Here is a 24,672-nt window from a genome sequence, read left to right as displayed (position 1 = left end):
ATGATTCGGTTCCAGCCGGACAAGAGCCGACGGGAGTTTCGGTTCCGGCTGGACAAGAGCCGATCAGAGTTTTGGTTCCAGCTGGACAAGAGCCGACGGGAGTTTCGGTTCCAGCTGGGCAAGAGCCGATAAGAAATTCGGTCCCGCCCGGACAAGAGCCGACGGGAGTTTCGGTTCCGGCCGGACAAAAGCCAGTAGATGATTCTAAGTTTTATGACAGCCACACTTTTATTACGTGCCCTGGTGGTGTTATGAATCAAGAATCGATTTGGTTGCTGCCAACCTTGCCGCCCGACACAGGGCAAGAGGCCTGCATTGGCGGGTAGAAATATGGCGGGTGTTGCCGCCAGAAAGTCATTGAATTTTTTCAAACCACACATATCTAATCTACAACATGAATTATTATGTGAAAATGATCTTTAAAGAAAAAAATGTCACAAGTTATATATTAGGCTTGTGAAGGGAACCAAATGGGTTCTGTAAAGAATAAGTATTCATTATTCAACTAATTTTATTGTTCATACCTAAGCACAAAAATCCTACAAAACTGTTTAGACTTTTAAAGCAGATTTTAAAAAGATTTTGTTTCTTTAAGTATGATTTTGAAAAGCAAAAGTTCGTGAAATGATTTTTGCAGATCTTAAATTGAGAAAAATAGATTTTTTACAAATTATTTTTCTAGTTTTTTTTATGGTTCACGTTTACTTAAAAAAATGTTATTTCTCAGATTCTCATATGAAATAATACATTAAAGTAAAGAACACAACATGTAATATTATTATGATAATGTTTAAGATATTCCTCATTATTATTTTAAAAGATTATCGCAAAAATCAAGATATTTGTTTAAATTTGTAAGCAAATCAAAGATTTTCTTTCATTCCGGAGGCAGAGATTCTTAACAATTCATGTACAAAGTTTTTTTTTCGTTCACTCCGGAAGCTGGGATTCCTATTAATCCACGCGTAAAGATTTTTTTCATTCCGAGAGCAGAGATTCGTAGTAATATACGTACCTAGCGATTTCGGACAATTTTAAACCTTGAGAAAATACTTTAGCAATTATCTTCCTAGGTATATATATTTTTCGTTCATGTTTAAGCATTTATAATAATGAACACGATGTATGGTATTATTAAAATATTGATTATTATTTTATCTGAATGCCACAGAATTAATTTAAGATAAACTATGCATATTTTAAATTAACTCTACCTTCATTTTTATCGTATATATTAAAATACTGCTTCAATGTATTTATTTTTTGTAAAAAGAAATTAACCATTTCTTAAGATTTATAAGTAACGCAAATTTTGATACAATTTCGTTTAAACTTTCAGATCGATGCAAGATTATTTTCATTTGAAATGCAAACTTAAGTTTTTTATACGTTTACGCAAGTTTTTTCAATGATTTAAGTCTTTTCGGGACCAGGGATTTTTTCGCGGAAAATTTCCTAGGTACCTGCACAGATATAAACATTTTTATCCTTGTTGGATTGAAATTTGATATGATAAGAAATTAACAAAATGAGAGTTTTACATCATTTAAATATTTCTTTATGATTTATTATAATCACATAAATAATTTAATATAACATGCATATTAAAATTATTACTATTTACCTTTGAACTGATGTACCTAAAGAGAAATTGCAGATTCAGCATTTTAAAGTTCTTTTCTTATATTGAGCTTTTGTTTTATTTTGGTAATTTAATTTGCATATTTCAATTGCAATTTTATTTTACGCAATTTTGATTCACGAAGATTTAAAATTATGAAATTTTAATTTTCCGATGTTTAATGATTTTATGGTCATATTTATTTAGATTTAAGTATCTATTTTATTAAAACATGTTAGATTTAAGGATCTTACCTATCTTATCTTAAAAATGTTTAGATGTAAGCCCGAGTATTTTTCCGTTGGAAACAATGCTAATTATTGAGAAGTTTTTTATGAAATTCTACTTTTCTTTTCTAGCAAAAAGATTTAGTAGAAAAAATGTCATTATTTAATCTTTCTTTCTTTTGATGAAAAAAGTTTGAGTTGATTATTTAATTATCGATGCGATTTTTAGTATAAAAATCATTTACCTATTTTATTATGTAGGTGCCTAATTGAAGTTTAGGTACTATTGATTATTAATTCATGTATTCGCAATTACATGGTCTGTAATTCTAATTTTATTGAGATTATGAGGCCATGATATAATGAGATGTGTGAGTGGTAAATGTGCAATTCATGTATATTGAATGCTTTTCCCATTCCTTATTCCTATCCTTATGTGGTAGTGGACTCGGTTTGAGTTATTGTGGTATTCGCGAATTACCATAATTAATTTTAGGCCTTATGGCCATGACATTTTAAACTCTTGTGGTTTATGTGTTGTGAGATTGTGATTTTGTGGACACTGTCTGCACGCATATTGCAAAGATGAGGTATTGTGTTCGATTCCCAGTGAATAGACGGGTGTGTTTCGGTATGTTTTTCTTGTATTCCCTGGCAAGTTCGAACCCATTAATCCCTGTTTCCTTACACCAAATTTCCTAGAGAATGAGTGTGTTACGCGGCATTCCTAACTATCTCCGCGCGGTGCGTGGCTTGTAAACGGACAAAAGAAACGCGCACTTATCCTTTGATTAGTCCCACGTGAAGAGCTACGTGATTGAAAATAATGTATTGCTTGAATATACATGTGCTCTGATGTGTGGAATATCTCAAATAAGCCTTCTGCTTAGTTTGACATCATAATGTGGTAAGAATTTATCTTCAATTCTTAATAATAAGTGTAGTATGGTATATTTTTACGAAGAAATTTAAAACATTAATTTTTCAACAAATAGACCATTTAACTGCTAACTTTTGACATACGAATATTTTCCTTAATTTTATTGATCATTTGAATCTAAAATTATCAATTTCTGATGCTATTTAATATGTTTCGTGCCAATTTAAAGTTTTTTAGAAATTTTATATTTTTAATTAAATTGAAATCACGCAACCTCGATCTACAAAAATAATAAACCATTAATATTATGTAATTAATTTTTATATTTTTGTTTTAGATTCACTGTTTTCATGGTAATAAATACACATTTGTAAACTTCACATGTTGGTCATTCGGAGGGCTTGAGATTAAGATTTCGAGAACGGCTAGGATAGCGTTCCGAAACAGAATCAGTATTCCAAAAATCAGATCAATCGAATAAATATGTCATATAAAAATTATAGAGTTATTACGTTACCTAAATTTTACCTAACTACTACTGGAATCACCAGGCAAAGTTTAAAATCGATATGACAATTATAACATGCCTGAATTAACGAAAAGAGCTAACAGTTAAAGACTGACTGACGAACGGACCGACCTTAATTATAGAAAAGCTTCGCTTTTAAAAAATATAAACAATATTCCTAATAAAGTTATATTAAGTAGTAAAATAACAAGTATGACAACATTCATCTAGCGAAGCAAAGAAATCTAATAGCTAGACAAACAGACAAAGTTATTCAAAGAAGATATATATAAAGAAAAAATTGTAAAAGGAATATCACAAAACCTATGTACACAAACCATGACCAACAGAACCAACAAGTAATAGTTATTTCTAGCATCGTATTATAAACAGCTTTCCACGGATATAAAATGTACAATTATAAGATTAATATCATTTTTTAGCCCCAAGATGCCAAAGACACGGGCTAAAAAAACTGGTTTCAATTTTATAATTATACATTTTTATATTCGTAGAAAACTGGTTATAATACGATGCTAGACATAGTTTTTTCGTATGGATGAGAACCGGCACTTATCCACCGAATATTGATCGGATTCAAATGAATACGAGAAATAATTTTCTAAATTTCCATCACAATAGAAAATATTCACAAAAAATATCAGCCGGTTACCTCACATAGTAAAAACCCAACAGACGAACAGACTAAATTTTGAAATTATGGAATAGTTTTGTTAAGTTTACCTGGTTTGATGTCCAGTAGCAGCATAAGCCAGGATAGTTCTATGTCATTATTAATGCTATCTTAAATTTATATTAGTGTTTACCCTAAAACTGTCTTGTTGAACACATAAACACTACTCTCCACCCCCCCCCCCCTTATTTTTAAAATAAGTAGAGGTTAGTTACGTTTGATTGCCCCGCAAGACCTGATAAACAGTTTGAGGAAATAAAACCAATTTTTTTTGTAATTTATAGTAAAGTTTAAAACATAACCATTGATACTGTTTATAAAAAGATAGGTATGACAAATAGATGTGAGAATTGGAAAAACCAACTGACAACTTACAATTAGAATCATGGTTGTAAGTTATATGGTTCTCAATATGAATATGATTGTATAAGCATTATTATTCCTGTAACCCCCAGCTACCAGAAAACCATAGCCAGTGTTGAAATAATTATTTGATGCCTTTTCCTATTTGTCCAATATTATTTTAAACATTTATAATATCAGGGATGCAGGGACTGGTAATTGGTTTGGACAGTAAATTAAGTTAAACTTAGCAAGACTTGAAGGAATTAATTATGGGTCATCTCAAAAACGCCCATTTAAAAAAAAGGCTTTTCCCATAAAATGCCTACTACATTTTTGAAAATAAAGCCTTTTTTATATCTAGCATTCAATGGAATAATAAGAATATATATTGATATCATGAATATAAATTCTGTTTAGGAGGCAAATAATTTCATCCTAAACGTACCTGACAACGAACGGACAGACGGACTTTTGGAATCATAGAGTATCTTCAGATAACAATAGTTTATATGTTAAAAGCAGACAACTTTGTCTTCTTAACTTCTACTTGACTGCATTGAAACGTTGTTTTTTCAGATTCTGTTTGTTGTGCTATTTCAGTACATAATTTTTCTTGTTAGATAAGGAAGTTGCCAGAAAAAAAATGTTTATTTTTAATATCCTTGTTATGATGAAGACCAATATTGTGTCCAATTTCATGTCCAAAACTGTAATAACCTAAAGAAATATGGACAAGATTCCGACTGTGTGAAGTACAATTATAAATTTCAAAAATAATTCATCCAATTTAGATGAATATCTAAATCTAGCAGATGAAGATCTTGTATATTTTTAGTTTCATATGTTCCAATCCCATAATACAAGAATTAAAATTATTGAATGATATAATTTCCCAAGCATGGCTTTGTCCTAAGAAATGTTTATGACTAATTCACTTATCGTAAGGATGAAATGAAAATAATTGCCCATTAAAAAAAATATGTACGCTTTCTAACCAAAAATGTGATCGGATTGTAATTGATTCTGTTCCAATAAAGAAATAATATGTAAAGATTATTTATTACGACATGCAGGATCATACCTGAAACTTGAATTTGGCTTATAGCTTTTCTATTTTTTTTACAATTATAGGATATTTGAAGGTTTTATCAACTTTTAATGCTTTCCTAAAGTTATAAAAACACAATTTTTCACTCGATCAAGGATTGCTGGCATCCTGTGCCCGACAGGATGATGATATGAAAAAATTACAAATTGACCCATGTGTCTAAATACTACATAATAAAATTTATCAAATATGACCCTTTACACACAAAAAATGATACTAAAGATTGTGGGTGGAGGGTGAGGGGCATTATAGCCCATTCGCAAATCTTTTTGTATTAATTGAATAAAAGTTTTACTTAAAAAAATATACTAACCTACAGCACAAGATTTTTGAACAACTGAAACTGCCATATCCGCGGCTATTCCATAGACAAAACCAACACCACAAGAGTCAAAACTGTCAACCAGCAGGACAGCAACATCTGCACTGTTGCGTAGAGCTTCTACGCTCCCCTTCATCTCTCTAATTATAGATTGTTTGATTGAATTAACAAACAAACAAGAACTAAAGTCGAAGCAAAAAAGGCTTTACATTTTGCACAAGCCTTTAAAGGTACAATTAGAAAACTTTTATCTTGGAGAAAAAAATCTACCAAGAAAGAGGTGTGAAACCCTTGCATAACATACACGTAGAAAGAGTAAGGGAGACAAAAGGCGTACATAGCACATTATGAATGTTACAAAATTCTTACTTGAAATTCATAATCATAGTGACAACACTGGCAACCTCTTTGATATTAGCCTTCTCCAAGCAGTGAAGCTTTAGTTTTAATGGAATCTGACTGTTCTTGTACCCTAAACAACAAGGACTAGCATATAAAATCAAACTTTTTCAATGTTGATATGTTTCAAAGGCGTTATTTTGTTTTAATTGAACTTACAGAGTTTCTGAGAATGATAAAGAAAGACATATTTTTGTTTAGCTTGGTTAGTCTCAGCAATAACTTGATCAATAAAACAATTAATGTCTGGTTATATTTGGTTTATCTGGTTATATCTACTTTATCTGGTTATATCTGGTTTAACTTGGTTAGTTTCAGCAGTATCATGATAATTAAAACCTTTAATATCAGGTTATATTTGGTTTATCTGGTTATATCTACTTTATCTGGTTATATCTAGTTTATCTGGTTATTTCTGGTTTATCTGGTTATATCTGGTTTAACTTGGTTAGTTTCAGCAGTATCATGATAATTAAAACCTTTAATATCAGGTTATATTTGTTTTATCTGGTTGTATCTAGTTTATCAGATTATATCTGTATATCTGGTTTATCTAGTTTATCAGATTATATCTGGTTTATCTAGTCATACATGTTTATATCTGGTTATGTCTGGTTTACCTTGGTTAATTTCAGCAATGATTTGATCAAGAAAACCTTTAATGTCTAGTTATATCTGGTTTATCTTGTTATTTCTGGTTTACCTGTTTAAATCTGGTTATATCTGGTTTACCTTGGTTAGTTTCAGCAATGACTTGATCAACAAAACCTTGTATATCTGGAGTATTAGCCTCAAACTCTATAAATCAGTTATCAATTTCAATATTACTGGTTTGAGGATATTCTATTTTTCATATCTTTTCAACCAGTTTCATTATGTTTTTTTTTACTTTTAGATAGAATATTATAAACATATATGTATACTAAATATAAAATTTTTGTCACAGAAGCCATTTACAGATTGCTGGACCTGGACCTGAAATTGACTTGAACAAATATATTTCATTCTGGTTATTCTGGTAAAATACTATGTTTAAGTCAAAACTATGTCTGTTCTTGGATTTGCCTGGATGACACTGCAAGGTTTCATATCACCTGCCAGAATGGAGATATTCAAAACATTCTAACTCTAAGTTATGTGCCATACCCTTATTTCAAAAGTCAGTTAATTATAACCCTCTGTCTTTCACACAAAGAAAATGAGATAGAAAAAATTATAAAAATAGCTTGTAACTGCGAATGAAAATGATTTCCTGATGTATAGTAGACTTGAGCAGAATATTCCACAACAGTGTTGGAATCATCCGTACTTAAATCTTGGAAAGCACTAAAATAATAAATGTAGAAAGTCTCAGAAATCTAAAGGATAAGACAATGGCCGATAAATTGATGTACATTAGGGTGGGTTCATATCGGAATTAGACAAAGCGGGGATATGCAACAGATAAAATTAACCTTAAAAACATTTCTGACCGAAAAAGAATTTTAAAAAATTGAGTTTTAGAACACGACCACTTAAAAATATAATTCATTACTTATTAGTATGCAAAGACGACATTCAAAAATTTTTTTGAATCAGAACTATGGCTTCATGGTGCTTCCTGGAAAGGCCTTGAGGAGCTGAATCAGGAACTTTTGTCCGTTTCAAAATATCTCGTTCCTAGCCTTAGAAGTCACTAAAAAACCAAAATTTTTAAAGGTTTATTGAGAATTGTCCAATTTGTAGAGGTTTTTTTAGATTTTCTCAGGCTAGGAACGAGATTTTTTGAAACGGACAAAAGTTCCTGACTCAGCTCCTCAAGGCATTTCCAGGGAGCACCATGAAGCCATAGTTCTGATTCAATAAATTTTTGACTCCCATTTACAAATAGCTATACAATTGAATGTCTGGTCGTCAGCGGTTTTAAGACTTAGGATAAATTTTAAATTACCCATAGGTGTATTATATCTATATAAATTGAGTGCAGATCCCCGCTTTGGCCTCAGAAAAAAAATGTCGAAAATCGACCCACCCTAATGTACATACCCAATGATTATACACAAAATTAACCCTTCTGTAGATTAAAATTAATGGTTGAAACGTTTGAATACTCAACATGATGAAACAATCAATCAAAGTTGTAAAGCTAAATAATAAGAAAATTTAAAACTTTGGGGACTAGTGTAATAAAGATCCCATTGTCCCCTCTCTCTCTGAGATACCAAGTTCCTTATTTTGATCAACAGGAATAAGGAATAAAAATGATTAAATTTTAGCCTTTACATTTCTATATTTTACCTCACATCCAGTCCTAGGTCAATAGCATTTGCTTCTTCAAATTTAGAAGAATCATACTCCTAAAAAGGGTCTATAATTGGTGAATAAAAAGAATTGGCGATAAAAATGTACCCTATAAAACCTAACCTAAGCTGCCTTGAAAAAATACACCTTCTAGGGAAGTAAAAAGTTGCCGTGTACGTCCTTAAGCCCCCCCCCCCCACACCATATTTTTAATTAATTTCAAAAAAGAGGGGGGAGGGGGTTCTTTGTCCCTTTAAATAAAAACGCCAAGAAAGCCTTGCATTAATTGTTTTAAACTTTTTAATAATACTAAATCCATTCATCTTTTGATCGATATAAAGCAAGCGATATATTATCATAGCCATCTAATGAAAAAAAGGGGTTGGGGAAGTGTTGTCTTGTTGATATCCTAAGTCGAAAATAGGATTTCTTTGCCAATCCTGACTGACCTTAAAGACATGATTATCATCTCCACAGTATTCCAGTGCAAAGGATTGTCCAGTAGAAAGTCTAGCATGGCCGTGAATTGATCTAGAAATAATATGAAAAGTAACAGGATGCCTATGAGTCTGTCTGTCTGTTGTCGCTAACCGCAGGACTGATATGGTTCTTTTTTAAAGTGAAGCCTCTCAAAGCTCCTAATTGAAGTTTTATAACTATTTTGCAAGAGGGTACCTCCAACCTAAATCTCTCCCAGACAAAATTACCAGCGCAAACAAACATTTTTAAAACCTTTTGCCTTCTACAACTTTCGAACCTATCACCTCCTCGTTGACAAGCGGATGCGCTACGCTTTGAGCTTCGGTCACTGGTTAAAAATAAGAATAAAATTTACCTGGAGCCAGAGTTTAATGTGATGACCAATGAGGAACCAGCATTATTTCTAGCCTCATAATAGAAATGGTTTGGATTACCGTTTATATATTCCTGACACAGTTTAACAAACATTGATAATATTTTTTCTATTCTTAATTGTTACTATTGTGGGGAAGAAAGGGTTGTAGACCAAAGAAAATAAATTATTTATTCACTTAACCTCACTCTTCTCACTTAATTTTGAAATAAATTTTAAAAAAAGGAGCGTGTTGTATTTTCTTTTATGCCTAACCTCTGCAGGGGCCCTTACCCTACTGGGTTACATCTGACAGACTGACCTAAATTAATAAACAAAGAAAAGAAAAACTAACCTTCCTTATTTTCAATTTATTTCCAAAAAAAGGGCGGGTGAAGAGGGGTAAGTGCTTAACTAGGCCCCTGAGGTAATCCGTCATTTTAAATGATATATTATTTCAGTGTTTGTGGGGGTGGTGGGGGGTTTTTGCGGTTGTTGACCTTTTTTGGGGGGAGGGTATTTTTTTCTGGGGATGGTAGTGGTATTCTCCAATAATAGAGCTATAAACCTTCACTGGACCTATTGTAAGTTTCATTGAAAAGTAAAATTGGTTAGCCAGATCCTTCGCAACAGACAAAAAAACTTCACTAATTTATAAAATAGGATGGTATAATGTTGTAAAAAAAATGATGGTGTTGTTAGTTATTCCTTGAAAAGAACCGTAACTCTGCCAGGCAAATCCAAGGTGTCATTACCTATGATGATTAGGTACAATTTTTTTCATTTTGTTTTAATATGTGTATATAGCGACTGCGAGAAGAGTAAAAAATAACCTGCGCCTTTTAAATGCTATGAGACAACTAGAAGAAATATTGAAGAAAGACAACTATAAATCATTGTTCTATGTTAGAAAATACATCAAATTTAATTCAGGTGTTTCTTAATATCTCATGTTTTGAAATCTTTTATCTCTATAATTAAATGTGGCGTTGTTTTAGGAGGGATTGATAAAAACGAAATTAGATTGGATGTACTATTTGAGAGAGAACCTGGACTTATTTTTACAATACTTCTATTAGTTGCGACAGAAAACTGGAATGAAGGTTTATTTTCTGATTCATCCTGTATATTGAAATTCATTTGTATCATGAAATGAAAATTGTGTCCTTGCTACCTATACGGTCAACATCAATCATTGCTGCAGTACAACTTTAATAACAAAAACATAATCATTTATCCTTTCTCTCTGTTTTTATATTTTCCTATTACTTATCAATTACCTCATACGGGCGAGGCTAATGTCCATGACACTCTAACGTCAGGTCAAACAACCCAGCATAACTTAACCCTTTACAGTCGGGCCCCTTGCCGCACCTTAATCGGTCGGGGGGGGGGGGGGCGTTCAACGCCCCCCCTTATCATCTCAGTTCCTATTAGAGCTAGAGGGCTAAAATTTTTTGTGCAAGTCCCCTGTTTGATAATGAATTTCCGACCTTTTATAAGTCTAAGTCAATTTTCGCTTCCTTCACCCTTTTATTTAACAACCTTTGTTTTTAGGTCTTTTTTTATTTAAAAATTTCAAACGGCTGTAATTTTCTTATTTTTGAAGCTAGAAGAAAAATTTTTTCCCAGAAAATGTTTATTTTTATGTAAATTTTACATTAGAAATATCAAAATATAAATTACAGCGGCCGCAGCTGTACTTGGCAGCTGCCAGCCGCTGAAGTCGGCGGGAAAACGGCGGCGGATCTTCATGAAATTTTAATACGTTGTGTAGACATGTAGAAAAAGTTTAAGTTTAAAATTTGAAGTCTCTAAGTCAAAAATTGCGGCCACAGGAGCCTTTTAAAGATTTCTGGAGACCTGGAGGATCAGGACCTGCAGGATCATACCTGGAACCTGAAAGTGACTTGAACACCTGTATTTCATATAATGATGTACTACTAGAGGATTTTTTAGTATTTTGGTATGATAAAATGCTTTGTTTTAGTCAAAAAAATATTTTTGCTCTTTACCTGGATGACCCTGCCAGGTTTGCTGGCATCCTGTGCCCGCCAGGATGGAGATATTCAAAAAATTCCAACTCTCAGTTATGTGTCATACCCATACTTAAAAAGTCAAGCAGTTTGGGCTCTTTATCTTTCACACACAGAAAATGAGATAGAAAAAACCGGATGGGGGGCGTTCAACGCCCCCCCCCCCCCCCGACCGTTAAGGGTTAAGAGGATTAAAATATCTCCTTTTCTGTCCGAAAAACCAGGGTATTAGGTCAAGTAACACCCATCAGGCAACCAACTATTTGATTCCACGATATTTGTTAGAAAGTTCTAACTGTGCTGGGTAATGAGTTGCACCTGAGATTCGAACCTATCACCTCCCCGACAACGAGCGGATGTGCTTCGTGTTGAGCCACGATAGCGGGCTAAAAATATTTTCCTATATATATACTAGTGGCTATGCCCCTAGAAGCCTCTAGGGGCAATTAATGTGAGAGATATGCTTCCCCAAAATAGTTAAAAATCTTCCCTGGACCTATAAGAAGCTTTATTGTAAAAGAGAACCATATCAGTTCCTACGCTACAGACTTACTACTTTATATAATAGGATATATTACATATAAAATGTATTATGTTTTTTTTCCTTTTGATAAATGGTCCATAACAACATGCAGGCTTTTCACTATCAACACTTTTTGGATTAGGTGCACATTTGACAAAACCATTTCCAGAGTTGCTTTGATCATCACACAGGTCTACAGTACTCTATATTTTATATTTTCAAAACCAGCCAAAAATGAATTACAAATCAGGAATAAGGTATAGCCAACAAGTGAAATAAATCTAAAGTAATATTATTGGGGCAGATGGAGAGGTCACCAATTTTACTATATTTTGCCCCCCCCCCCCCCCCCCCAACGACAGCTGAAAACACGTATAAGTTTCGTGATTTTTTCTCTCGAATTAATTTCGCTGATGGTATAAGCTAATTACAGACAAATTAGATATTGTTAAAAGTTTAGTAAGAAACAGTTTTGTTAAAATTTAAGTGAATACTATTGTTGAGTAGATGTAAAACAAAGGCTCGGCAACCGTGTCTCAGCTAGCACTAAGACGCTCCGCACAGCTGCCGCGCCCTTAATAAAAATAAAGAATATAATCAATTAGGGCTAAATCACCACAATGTTTTGTTGACTATTATTGGCTGCGCCAATTTCATCTAATGGCAATGTATTTAAAGGGCGAGGGAGTGGACAGAAAAATAGGCTTAACCATCCCCAAGATTTTCATTTGGAAATAGCATTAAACCATCCCAATTCTATGTAAAGCCTTATTATTGAAAACTTAATTGGTTCAGAGGTTAGCCTTATCTTGACGGTCAAACCTGAATACGTATGTCAAATAATAGGATTGGGTAATTTTTGTGCTGTTTTGAAGTTTTGAATTCCTGAGACAAAAATTGGTTGTTTAAAGAAATAACATTAGTTGTAGAGTTTCCATAGGCAGAAGCCGTTGTATTACTTGCATTGTTGGTTGTCTGACTATTTGTAGAGCTACTTTCAACCAAGTCAAAATATATTTTTTTAATTGCAATGTATCCAGTTTTATTCTCGGCTCTAAAAACAATATTGCAGTAGCGTAATGGTGGGGGGGGGGGTAAATGGGTGATTACCCCCCATCCCAAATGAATATGGGGGTGCGTAGGCATTTCCAAATTTTTTAATTTTTACCCCCCCCCCCCCCTCCTTCCCAATGAAAAAGCTTGGACTCCAGGATGTCCAGTGTACACAGGATTTTTCTAGAAGGCTGTGGAAAGTGTACTTTAATTTTTAACACCCCATTTCGACTAAAATCGAGTACCGTGTAGAGGTGTTAGCCTTAGGGTTGTGTATTACTGACAACAAGAGGGGTGTAACTAATCAAAATACCCAAGAGTTAAACTTTCAAAGGTGAATTGACTCGAAGCGCACAATTTTTTTTCAGAATTTTTTTCAACCTGAAACCTGTCTGTTTTAGTCAGGTGTATCAGGAAATGTATAGCCTTTTTAAGGGAGAATTAGGGGGAGAACACCTAGAGGGGGTGAGGGTTGTATCTACCAATAAATGTTCTTTAGCCATTTCTCTTTTCAGAAGTTGTACAAAACCATCTCTTTGGCAAATTATTTGTAAACTACATACTTATAGACATGCTTAAAATTCCAGCTTTGTTTAAAGATCCTATGTAACTGTGGTAATACGACACCCAGACGGACAGGCCGTTTACAGAGTTGCTTCGCTGTGACTTATGATAACAAACCCCCCGCACTAATCCTATTATATCACCATCCATCTCATGACCGCTGTTGACCCCGCACCCAGCGGTCAAACTAGCCTGCCTAAATGTGGGGAGGGGACTCAAACATGCAACTATCACGAGTCCCTCACGCGCTTATATAATCGGGAGGCGTTGCCTCCCCTTTTACCACCGCTGCCCCCACAGCCTGTCTACCGTCGGGCGCTAAGCCCTAGCGCCCCACACCCCCTTCAAACCTAACCATTGTCATATTTTGTTGTATATATATAGTAAACATAACTTGTAAATATTATTCAGTTTAAATATATAATTTCTGTATGATTGAATCCTGCTTGTTTGTTTGGTAGAATACTTAAAGGCTAGGGCTCGTTGAATCCGAACTCGTTACCCCGTGGGCCGAGAACGCTCGGCTTACCAGAACTTGGTGTCAGCGTGTTTCAATCGAGCCTTACAGAAACTAGCCTATTCTACCTCTGATTGGACCCTTTGGCAAGTAAGGGGACAATCAGCCGCCAACTGACCCGTGAGACGGCCTTTTTAGGTCGAATTTCCATCATTTTTGAACGTAATATGTGGGCCTCTGGCCTACGGCAAGCAGATTTAGCCTGCTAAAAGCGCCAGTTAAGACGCTTTTTCCGTGTTGTGTAGGAGTAGCGCTAGGTGCGCAGCCACGGCAATCGGATAATTTAGCTCAGACGGCTACAGAACTGAGTCTAAATTGGCAAGTGTAGCTGGGACAAGCCCCAGGACACCCAGGCCAAACCTACGAGACAGACAGCTGGGTGCTGGTCTCCCTAAGAAGGCAATGTGTGGCTGCGAAGCTTCAGCACACAAGTAAGCCCTACCACTGCGACGGATAGCAGATTTTGAGCCACAGGCACGGCAGGACGGGACATTCCCTGCCGCTGCCTCCCAGGATTCGAACCCAAGGCGCTGCAGGACGGGCCATTCCCTGCCGCCATTTTCGGGATTCGAACCAGCGGCGCTGTAGGACGGGTCATTCCCTACCGCCGTCACCCCTCTGAACCTTGCAGGACGGACATTCCCTGCTGCCAGTGCTTCCAGAATCACACCTAGAGCTCCTAGTGATAACAACACATAAGTGTGTATAAATGTCAACCAAGTGATAAAAATAAATATAAAATTGTTGACCAAGTGATAATTAATAAGCTCTAGTGATTCGAAGCTACAGTCTAAGCCACCATGGTAAGCGATACCACCATAGCTGCGGTGTGGCCACCACCAAAGTTTCTGCCAACCCCAGCCGAACGAGAGGCCCCCTTGTCTCAAGGGCAGGACCTCCACTTCCCCTGCCATGTCAGGGTGAGGTTTCCTACTCCTGACCCTGCCCAGCATGTACAGGTTGATGCCATGATTGATTCTGGCAACCGTGTACCAGGGTCTGCTGTAATTTCTGAGCACCTCATGCACGCAATGGGAGTGCAACGCATGTTGATTCCGGACAACACCCAGATCCTGACTGCTAATGAGGAAGGCCAGCCCCTCCAGGTAATCGGAAAATTAAAAGAGTTATATATGGCAGTCTCACACACTCTTATACTCCATCTATACCACGTGACTGTGGTCCGGAATCTCTCACACCCTCTGAACCTAGGAGGGTATTTTCTCAAGGAGTTCGGAACTAGGCTCTGTTTCGACATGCAACCACCTTGCTTGTGGGTGCGTGGGGAGTTTATCCCACTCCGTGGCGTCCCCATTGACCGGGAGACAGCCGAGAGAGAGCTAAGCTATGAGGGGCCTCTGCCAGGCCCCCTGCCTGAGCAGCCGCGTGTGGTTGAGAAAGGCACACACTGGGTGGACGCTGAGCTCAACGCACACAAGGGAGCTAACCTGCTAGCCATGGGGTTGCCCCCAGTGCCCAAGGTGCCAAGGGAGAGCCTGCCAACAAGGTTTCCTGAGATTGCCAGCCCTCCAGAACCAATCTTCTCCGCCGACACCTTTATCAACGGCCAGCCGTATCCACCTGGCCCCCTCTACCTGGGACCTCCAGCCAGTCCACCAGCCAAGCCCGAGTCCAGACCCGTCAAGTCGCGGTCTGATGTACCCGGAGCCACACTCAACTCTCAGGCCCCAGCCTCTCCCGGCGCCGTGCCCGTCAAGTCGCGGCCGGACGCCCACGGAGCCAAAGCTGGACCCAGCGCTTTGGCCTCTCCCAGCGCCGAGCCCGTCAAATCGTGGCTGGACGCCCCCGGAGCCACACCTGGCTCCGACACGTCAGCCCCTCCAGAAGCCGAGCCCGTCAAGTCGCGGCCGGTGGGTCCCGGAGCCAAAGCTGACCCCGCACCAGCCACGTATAGGCTAAGCGCTGTCACTCCAACTGATGGCCAGCCACCCCAGCTCCGCACAGCCAAGCGGGTGGTCCTGCCTGGCCGCGGGGTTATGGCGGTCCCTGTTGAGCTAGTAGGCCATCGCACCAAGGATGCCATTCAACTAGCTGCCCCAGAACAGAGGTTTGGGGAGGATCTTGTTATTCCAGAGGGCCTGTATGCCCACAGGCCTGGCTCTGCCACTGTGTTTAGAGTACTGGTGGTCAATGAGGGGGAGGTGCCCCTCTTGCTGGATGCTGGCCTCCCAGTGGCAGGGGAGCTGGTCAAACCTGACATTTTAGAGGTCTCTGATACGCCTCCCCCGCGTCTCCACTCGTTCCAAGAACCTGCTGAGCCTATAGACATGCAGGAGTTGTGGGAGGCCCTGGAGATGGAAGACAATGAGTTCCTACGCAAGGACCCCTTGCTCAAGAAGGAGGTCTGGACTATGTTGTCAGAGTACAGGGACGTCTTCTCCAATTCTACCCCCGGCTGCACAGATGTGGTTGAGTTGCAGCTGCGCCTCAAGCCAGGGACCCAGCCGATCCGCAAGAGATTTAGGGATCTGAACCCGCGGCAAGAGGCTGAACTGGAGAAACAACTGGACACCTGGCTACAGGAGGGAGTTATAGAGCCGTCAGACTCCACCTGGAGCAGCCCCCTGGTGCCCATCAAGAAGAAGGACGGGAGCACCCGCTGGGCCGTTGACTACAGAGCCCTCAACAAGTGACTGGAGCTGGACAGCTACCCCCTGCCTAGGATCCAGCAGTTGGTGGAACGAGCTGGCGGGCACCGTGTCTACAGTGCTCTAGACGCGGTGGCCGCATACTACACCATCCGTGTGTCCGAGGACAGCCGGCCCTGCACCGCCTTCACCACCCCCAGGGGCTTGTATCAATGGAAAAGGATGCCCTTTGGCCTGGCTACGGCACCGTCTGTCTATTCCAGGTTTATTGCAGGGGTCCTAAACCCACTAGGCACAGCCAACCTCCAGTCATACCTTGACGACGTCCTGACCTTCCACCAGGATACCTGGGCCCACCTGGCCAGGCTCCGAGAGGTCTTGGAAGCCCACCGTAGGGGAGGGATCCGCATCAAGCCAGCCAAGACCAAGTTGTTCCGATCCAAGGTGGATTACCTGGGCCACACCCTCAGCCGTGAGGGGATAGCCATGCAAGAGGACTATATTGACCGTATCTTGGACTGGCCAGCCCCTAGCACCCCCAAGGATTTGCTGGCGTTGCTGGGGTTCTTTGGATACTACCGCCTGTTCATCCCAGAGTATGCAGACCTCACCTACGAGATGAATCGGCAGAAGACGGCCAAGGCCCTAACCTGGACGCCTGAGATGGAAGCCCAGCTGCTGCAACTCAAGGACAAGTTCCGCAAGGCCCCCATCCGAGCGCCGCCCAGGTTTGATTTGCCAGCGGTGTTCCAGCTCACCACAGATTTCAGCAGCCGCGCCATCTCTGCCATACTGAGTCAATGCCAGGAGGGCAAGGAGAGGCTGATTGCCGCCGTGGGGCGCAAGACAACCGACCCTGAGACGCGCTACCCGTCCTGGAAGGGAGAGATGGCCGCCATCATGTATGGGATCCGAAAATTCCACGGCATCTTGTCCTACCGCAGCTTCCAGATCAACACTGATTCCTCTGCCTTGCTACAGATGAAATCACTGAACACATCCACAGGGATGGTGGCCCGCTGGCAGGAGGAGCTAGCGGCCTTAGACTTTACCGTCTGCCACAGGCCTGGCACCCAGAATACCAACGCCGACGCCCTCAGCCGCCGGGAAGATGACAACATGCCAACGGCTAGCGCCGAAGAATTAGCAGAGCAGGCTGAGTATATCCACAACCTTTGCCAGCTAGGGGAGGCCGCAGCTAGCCGGCCTCCTGCCGCCCGACTGGATTCAGCTAGAGTATTGGAGGCCCAGACACAGGACCCCCTCCTGCTCCGTGTCCGCCAATGGGTGGCTGATGGCAAAGCCCCAACCAAGGCTGAGCTGCGTGGCAAGGAACGAGACGAGCAGCAGTACGCCAGCCGCTTCCCAGCCCTGGGGCTTGACGAGCACGGCTGCCTCACCACCACTGACCAGACTCTGACAGGAGAGAGGACAAGATACCTGCTGCCTTCGGCCCTCCAGCAGGACGCGTTCTTTCTAGCCCATGGGACCCCCATGGCTGGGCACTTTGGGATGGACGCAACTATCGCCCGCGTTGCCATGCACTTCTGGTGGCCCAACCTGGCCCGTGACGTCCGCCTGATGGTACAAACCTGCCCTGAGTGTGTCCAGAAAGTTACCAAGGAGAGGCTGAAGCAGGGGATCCACGTGCCCTCCCGCCAGGGGTATCCACAGCAAGTCCTATTCATCGACCTGGTGGGGCCACTGCCAGAGACCCCAGCTGGGAACCGCTACATCCTCACCTGCCAAGATGGATTCAGCCGGTTTGTCAGCCTCTACGCCATCCCCAACAAGCGCACCCTCACGGTGGCTGAAGCCCTGTTGCACCGCCACCTGGCCACGTTCGGATGCCCCCTGAAGATCCATTCCGACAATGGAATGGAATTTACCGGCCAGGTATTCCAGGAACTGGCCTCCAGGCTTGAGATTGGCCTGACACATCCACCACCCTACAACCCGCAGTCCAACCGAGTGGAGAGGTTTCATAGGACGCTCAACACAGGCATGCGCCTGTTCCTAGACAGAGACGATAACAACTGGGAGCCACACCTGCCTGCCATCGCCTTTGCCTACAACACCAAGGCCTGCAGATCCACTGGCGTGACCCCGTTCCTGGCCTTCTTTGGGAGAGAGGCCAAACTTCCGGTGGACATGGTGCTACGGCTGCCAGAGACCGAATATGCTTCAGTTCCAGCCAATGTCCAAGCTCTCTTGCAGCGCTACTATGCAGTGTATGATGCCATCCAGCAGAAGGAGGAGGGAGCCATCAGGAGGAGCGCGGCAGCTTACGAAGGCACGGCCAAGTATGAGGTTGGAGACTTGGTCTGGTACCTGGCCCCCCGCCTGGTGCCAGGGAAGGCAGCCAAGATTACCAAGAGATGGACTGGCCCCTGGAAAGTAGTGAGGAAAGCTACAGAAGTCCATTATGTCATTAAACCTGCCTCTCCCGTGGCCAGGATCTCAGAAGTTACCGCGCATGTAGGCCGACTGCGCAAATACACTGGAGATGTGACTGCCCACCAGATCCCAGAAGACATCCAAGTTGACATGGACGGTGACGAGGATGCCACCGAGCTGCCAGTTGGAGCGGCGGCGCCCGCAGCTAGCAACCCAGGAGAGCTCCCAGTGCACCAGCCAGCCGCAGCCGCCCCACAGCCTAGCGGCCAAGATCGTGACCCAGTGGAGGAGAACCTGCAGGAGCAGCCCAACGAACCACCGCCGCCGCCGCCCGCTCCAGAGCCACTCAGAGATGCCATCTGGAACCCTGACGCGGACATGGAGAACCTGCCAGCCAGCAGCGAGCCTGTAGGAGAAGAGCCAGCCACTGCGATGGAAGAGGCCGCCCCAGAAGAAGAAGAAGAAGCCATGTGCCCCCTGCTGATGACAGCCATCCCCATCCGGGTAGGAGCTAGGAGACCAAGCAACCTGAATCAAGCAGGCGCCCCCATGGAGTTCTATGCACCCTTTGCCATCACCATTCCACCCCTAGGAACCACCAGAGTCTGCCTAGGCCTCCGTGTCCAGCTACCAGCCGCGACAGAACTGATCCTGCAGACGAGGCAAAATTTCCAGCGGCGAGGCTTGGCCGTCGCCAACCCACGCCTAGAAGCCAACCAGGAGCTGACAATGCTGATCACCAACCACAGTCAGACCGAGCAACGAGTGTCCCAGGGAGCCTGTGTAGCCCGAGCTGTCCTCCATCGAGCTGTGCCCCAAGAACTGCCTGTCCGGCGCAGGCATAGGCTGTCGTATCCCCAGGTTCAAGGCCTGGTGGCTCAGGAGCCACGCAACCCTTGAAGGGGAGGTTGTGGTAATACGACACCCAGACGGACAGGCCGTTTACAGAGTTGCTTCGCTGTGACTTATGATAACAAACCCCCCGCACTAATCCTATTATATCACCATCCATCTCATGACCGCTGTTGACCCCGCACCCAGCGGTCAAACTAGCCTGACTAAATGTGGGGAGGGGACTCAAACATGCAACTATCACGAGTCCCTCACGCGCTTATATAATCGGGAGGCGTTGCCTCCCCTTTTACCACCGCTGCCCCCACAGCCTGTCTACCGTCGGGCGCTAAGCCCTAGCGCCCCACACCCCCTTCAAACCTAACCATTGTCATATTTTGTTGTATATATATAGTAAACATAACTTGTAAATATTATTCAGTTTAAATATATAATTTCTGTATGATTGAATCCTGCTTGTTTGTTTGGTAGAATACTTAAAGGCTAGGGCTCGTTGAATCCGAACTCGTTACCCCGTGGGCCGAGAACGCTCGGCTTACCAGATAACAAACATGCTGATCTTAGTATTTTAATTTGACTAGCCTAAATCCCGGTAAACGCACAGTATAACCTAAATTTAAAGATAGTTTAAAGTGCAAATAATCAATTGAAATAATACTACTAGATGTTTTAATAATATTCAGACTTCAAAATTTCTTTGTTTTGTACAATTGAGAAACTAAAAATATTAAAGTTCGAAAAAAAACCTTATTATGTCAGAAAAAGGGCTTTTAAATTCATTTACATGGTTTTGGATTTTTAATCAACCAATCAAAATTCACAAGTCTCCAAATTTGTTAAACCGACGAATAAGAAAACGATATCTTAAAACTTTGGGGATTAGTTTTATAAACAACTTACCACCACAATAAGACAATGTTATTAATAACAACAAGGCAACATAATTTATTCGCATTTTCATTTTGTGTCTAATTAAAACCTAAAACTGAAGATTCGTCACTGAAAAATTTTTAAATTCCTGAAAAGGATATGGCACATAAAGAAAATTATAATACCTCCCATTTTTTTATATTTGGGTAAATTAATTTTTATTTTATACAACACTGCTGAACATAAATATATATTATAACAGGGGAAAAATTGTCGTCTATTTAGGTTGCTAAAATGGAATTCGTTTATTGGTCAGTTCATTCATCCAGTGAGAGGGGAGGGGATGGGGTAAAAGGGGATTCCTTCTTATTTAAGCCCACTGCAAGTTCCACTTTATCATAAAACATGACAATAATATATCCATTTGCACATATGCAAAAATGTTTTATTTTGATGTTGAAGTTTTTTTAGCAAAGTCAATATTAAGTTTATAATTTTTACATTATAAATGTAACTTTGAAAAATAAATGAATAATTAGTAACATATTGTTGATTAGGAAACAAAAATAATATCACTAATTAAAATTTGTTGTGCGAATGTGATTAATTTAATGTCTTTGTTATTCAATAACTGCAACGTTAGCAGATTTGAGTCAGGAATAAGGTATAGCCAACAAGCAAAATTAATCTAAAAGAACAGTTACGGGACATATAAAAAGGTCGTCAATTTACTAAGAGTTGCCCCCCAACGCAAGCTGAAAACATGTATAGGTTTTGTATTTTTTAAAATTACTTTCGTTGTTGGTGTAAGCTGATTATTTTATTCCAGTCTGCTAGAAGAATCGTAACATGAATTCAGCGGCATCATGTGTCCTAGTTCCCAAAGTCTTTTAAATTAGTTAAAATAATAAAAGTTGCATTATTTCTAGTACCCAAAGTCTAAGACAGCCAAGAATTTAAATTTTAGATCAATTGTACCATCCCTTTATCCCTGGTTACATACACATTAAACCAGAGAGAAAGGGAGTGGCATTTTACTTTTTCTCTTGTAATATGAGTTATTCACTTTTGGGACTTTGATGAAATCCCGATTGGCTTGCTCTAATCATAAGTGTCAACACATTTTAACCAATAATCTTAATGTACATATGACCATTTTTTATCCTGATTGAAAACGATTTGAAAACTAACTTATCATCTATTGTCTTATCCCTATGATCCCTGTATTAGATAAAGATATACAAAGTTGAGACGTAGTCCATTTTGACTTTAACTGCAGAAGTAATCCTTATACAAGAAAATTCAACTACAATTTTAAGGTTTAGGCTAAAAAAAATTGTCTTTAAAAATCTCTTGTCCCCCATAAAGCATCACATAGAAGCTTTTAACAGACAGACATACAAGTTAAATTATAGAGAATCTTTTTTAAAATAAATCATTTAAATTTTCATAACTATATTTCAAATAATAATAAAAAAACAAGGATAACAATATAAGATGTAATAACAAGAACAAACTTATTGAGAAAATGGTTGATAATCTCAACTTTAAATTATCAACCACTCCGTCAATAATAACAAATAATTCGTTTTAAGAAAAAACGATAACAAATAACAAATAGAAAGTGATTATAAAATATAAGCAGGCATATATAATCATAAGGAGAGATTCTTGTAAGTCTTTGCAATTTTGGGGTTTTGTTTAATTTTGTCAATTTAACATTTGATATTGTAAAAGCTCCAATAATCGATTTTTAAAAATCGAAATTAAAGTTTTAATTTATTTAAAAAAAAACAAGTTTATCTTTTGACATTCTAGATTTTATATTAATTGCGATTGTATTTTTTTCTGTATAAAAGTCAAAAATATAAAATACTAGAATATACTTTTAAGAGAAGCTTTTTATCCGACTATTGCACATGTGGTCACTTTGCCTATAGATTCTCTTTTTCTTTTGTGCATTTCAGTGATTTTTATGTAAAAAAAATCATGAAATTTTTAGAAGCAAGGTGCACTGTGCTTAATCTTGAAAACGAAGTACCCAAAGTTAGTTAAATTAAAGCAAAAAAACTTTGGATACCACTTTTGGCTATCGTGGGGAATGGTGATGTGATTGGGTAGCAATCGAGCAATGAATACATACATTCAGTGAGGTTAGGCATAATTCAGGCAATCAAAAAATTCCTCAAAAATTTAGAGCATACTACAAGCACTTAGGCTTCATTTAAACAATTCCATACATTTTATTTAAACTATCATATCTAGCTACATTCAAGCTTTTTAAAAAATTAAATGAGGTGATTTATAACAGTGTGTTTAATCAAAGGCTTTAAGCAGAAAAGTGTCATAAACCTTATTCAAATTGGCACTTTGGAAAAGGAAAAGGGATTATTTTGTTAGAAATATTAAATGAAAAAAATTGCATATGAAAATCCTAAAGCATTGGCACTGAAAATGCAATATCAGCAAATTAGAAACTGGTTTTGCTTAGTACTGAGGCTTTGGCACGTGTTCACCGTCGGCATGGAAGCCATTTTGAGGATCAGCTGTGTAGTTGACAACCTGTAGCTTGCCAGCCTGGTCGTAGTAACCATACCTGAATAGATAGATAGATATTAATAGGTAAATATTTAGATGATTATAGAGATAGCAAGTTAGATAGATAGGAAGATGGTTAAATATATGAAACAGATAATTTAAACAAAGACACAAAAAAGAATGATAGACAAAAATACATATGTTGTCATCAAAATTCAATCAGAGTCGATCGGCTCAAAGTAAAGTGATACTAAAGCTCTATCAATAAATGTATAAATATAGATGTATAACCAGACTACTGCCTGGATCCCTCTGTTGAAGACATTTTTCGTCTGCTCTTTTGTAGCGACTTGGCTGTGTTAATATTCTATTGCTAGATTTTCAAAAACCCAATTGAAAGTCGACACAAGGTCCTCGGGGTGGGGACATACAGTTGTTTAACTTCTTCCCCCTTTATTGTTTTACTCTAATGCTCTATCAGACACTTGTACACAGCTGTACAAAATGCCGCGTACAAAACTAATCAATCAATCATGAAAATAATGTTTTACCTTCCGTGGAGAACACCATATTGATCTCTTTCCTCGTATCTGAACTGTCTGTTATACCTAGAAAATAAAATAATAATTAAAATCAAGGGAGAGAGAGAGAGACAGAGAGAGAGAGAGACAGAGAGGACAATGGGTTCTTTATTTCACTGGTCCCCACTCCCCAAAGTTTCATGCTAACGTTTTCTTATTCGTTAACCACTTTGGGGACTTTTAATTGGTTAGTTCAATAAGTTGAGGGTTCCTACGTTCCATCCCTTAATTTTATTCTTCAGAAGGTGTCCCACCCCCAAGAAAATAGCCTAAAACCAACACAGGACCAGCAGGTATATTCTCTGAAGAGTAGAATTCGATCGGTTCAGTGGTTACCGAGATCTTAAGGGACATACGGACGGACAGACATCATTCTACTTTGTATTATAGATATGAATTTTGTTGTAATTTGAATAAAAACTGACACATTAACAAATGTCTTTATTATTAAATAAAGTTATTGATCCGTAATCATTTTAAAACTAAACAATAGTTGATCAGGTTTTTGCCAGATTTTTTTCAGCAATTACAAAAAGACAAGGATAAAAACATCCAACAAATCAGATGAACACACAAACGAACATTCATAATGCTTTTCGCGAATATTAAAATGAAAAATGATAATATTGAAACCATTTTAACAAAACTGTTAATAAACTATTATTTGTATCTTATTATTCGTGGAAAATTGTTAGTAATACGTTGCTATACTTGTTTTTTTTTCGCAGTATGGCTAAGAACCGGTTCTTAACCAGAGGATTCTTATTGGTTGAAACATTAAGTTGAGTGTCTAAACGTTTCAACTACTAATTGTAATCGACAGAAGGTTAATTTTATATATTATCATTGGGGATGTACATCAATTTATAAGTCATCCCTTTAGATGCCTACTAATATTCTTTCAGAGTTGTTTAAT

The 24,672-nt window shown here is 39.2% G+C and overlaps 2 protein-coding genes across 3 annotated transcripts in view; both read right to left on the bottom strand.

The window, feature by feature from the left end:
• Window positions 1-21,207, bottom strand: part of LOC145304148 (uncharacterized) — a 32,763-nt gene extending 11,556 nt beyond the window's left edge. The window contains exons 1-16 of one of the 2 annotated variants that reach the window (XM_080145909.1): window positions 20,668-21,207; window positions 20,350-20,377; window positions 12,663-12,769; window positions 11,861-11,980; window positions 10,391-10,429; window positions 9,927-9,971; window positions 9,220-9,313; window positions 8,834-8,915; window positions 8,382-8,440; window positions 7,359-7,430; window positions 6,837-6,904; window positions 6,075-6,177; window positions 5,697-5,845; window positions 4,939-4,992; window positions 4,375-4,436; window positions 3,981-4,021 (exon numbers count right to left, since the gene is read on the bottom strand). In XM_080145909.1, coding sequence (XP_080002035.1) covers window positions 3,981-4,021; window positions 4,375-4,436; window positions 4,939-4,992; window positions 5,697-5,845; window positions 6,075-6,177; window positions 6,837-6,904; window positions 7,359-7,430; window positions 8,382-8,440; window positions 8,834-8,915; window positions 9,220-9,313; window positions 9,927-9,971; window positions 10,391-10,429; window positions 11,861-11,980; window positions 12,663-12,769; window positions 20,350-20,377; window positions 20,668-20,728 — 1,184 coding nt within the window. In that variant the 5' untranslated portion in view covers window positions 20,729-21,207. The remainder of the gene's footprint in view (window positions 1-3,980; window positions 4,022-4,374; window positions 4,437-4,938; window positions 4,993-5,696; window positions 5,846-6,074; window positions 6,178-6,836; window positions 6,905-7,358; window positions 7,431-8,381; window positions 8,441-8,833; window positions 8,916-9,219; window positions 9,314-9,926; window positions 9,972-10,390; window positions 10,430-11,860; window positions 11,981-12,662; window positions 12,770-20,349; window positions 20,378-20,667) is intronic. The other variant, XM_080145910.1, reaches the window with a different exon arrangement.
• Window positions 21,208-22,075: 868 nt separating this feature from the next.
• The window catches only part of LOC145304146 (uncharacterized), a 30,483-nt gene continuing 27,886 nt past the window's right edge, over window positions 22,076-24,672 (bottom strand). Inside the window, exons 12-13 of the mRNA XM_080145907.1 lie at window positions 23,727-23,783; window positions 22,076-23,233 (exon numbers count right to left, since the gene is read on the bottom strand). Of these exons, the coding sequence (XP_080002033.1) occupies window positions 23,125-23,233; window positions 23,727-23,783 (166 nt within the window). The 3' untranslated portion in view covers window positions 22,076-23,124. The remainder of the gene's footprint in view (window positions 23,234-23,726; window positions 23,784-24,672) is intronic.

The sequence above is a fragment of the Acartia tonsa genome, chromosome 13 (assembly GCF_053477335.1).
Source record: "Acartia tonsa isolate MP-2025a chromosome 13, ASM5347733v1, whole genome shotgun sequence".
Taxonomy (NCBI): domain Eukaryota; kingdom Metazoa; phylum Arthropoda; class Copepoda; order Calanoida; family Acartiidae; genus Acartia; species Acartia tonsa.
The sequence above is the reverse complement of the archived record's forward strand: the minus strand, read 5'-3'. Positions and strand labels throughout refer to the sequence as shown.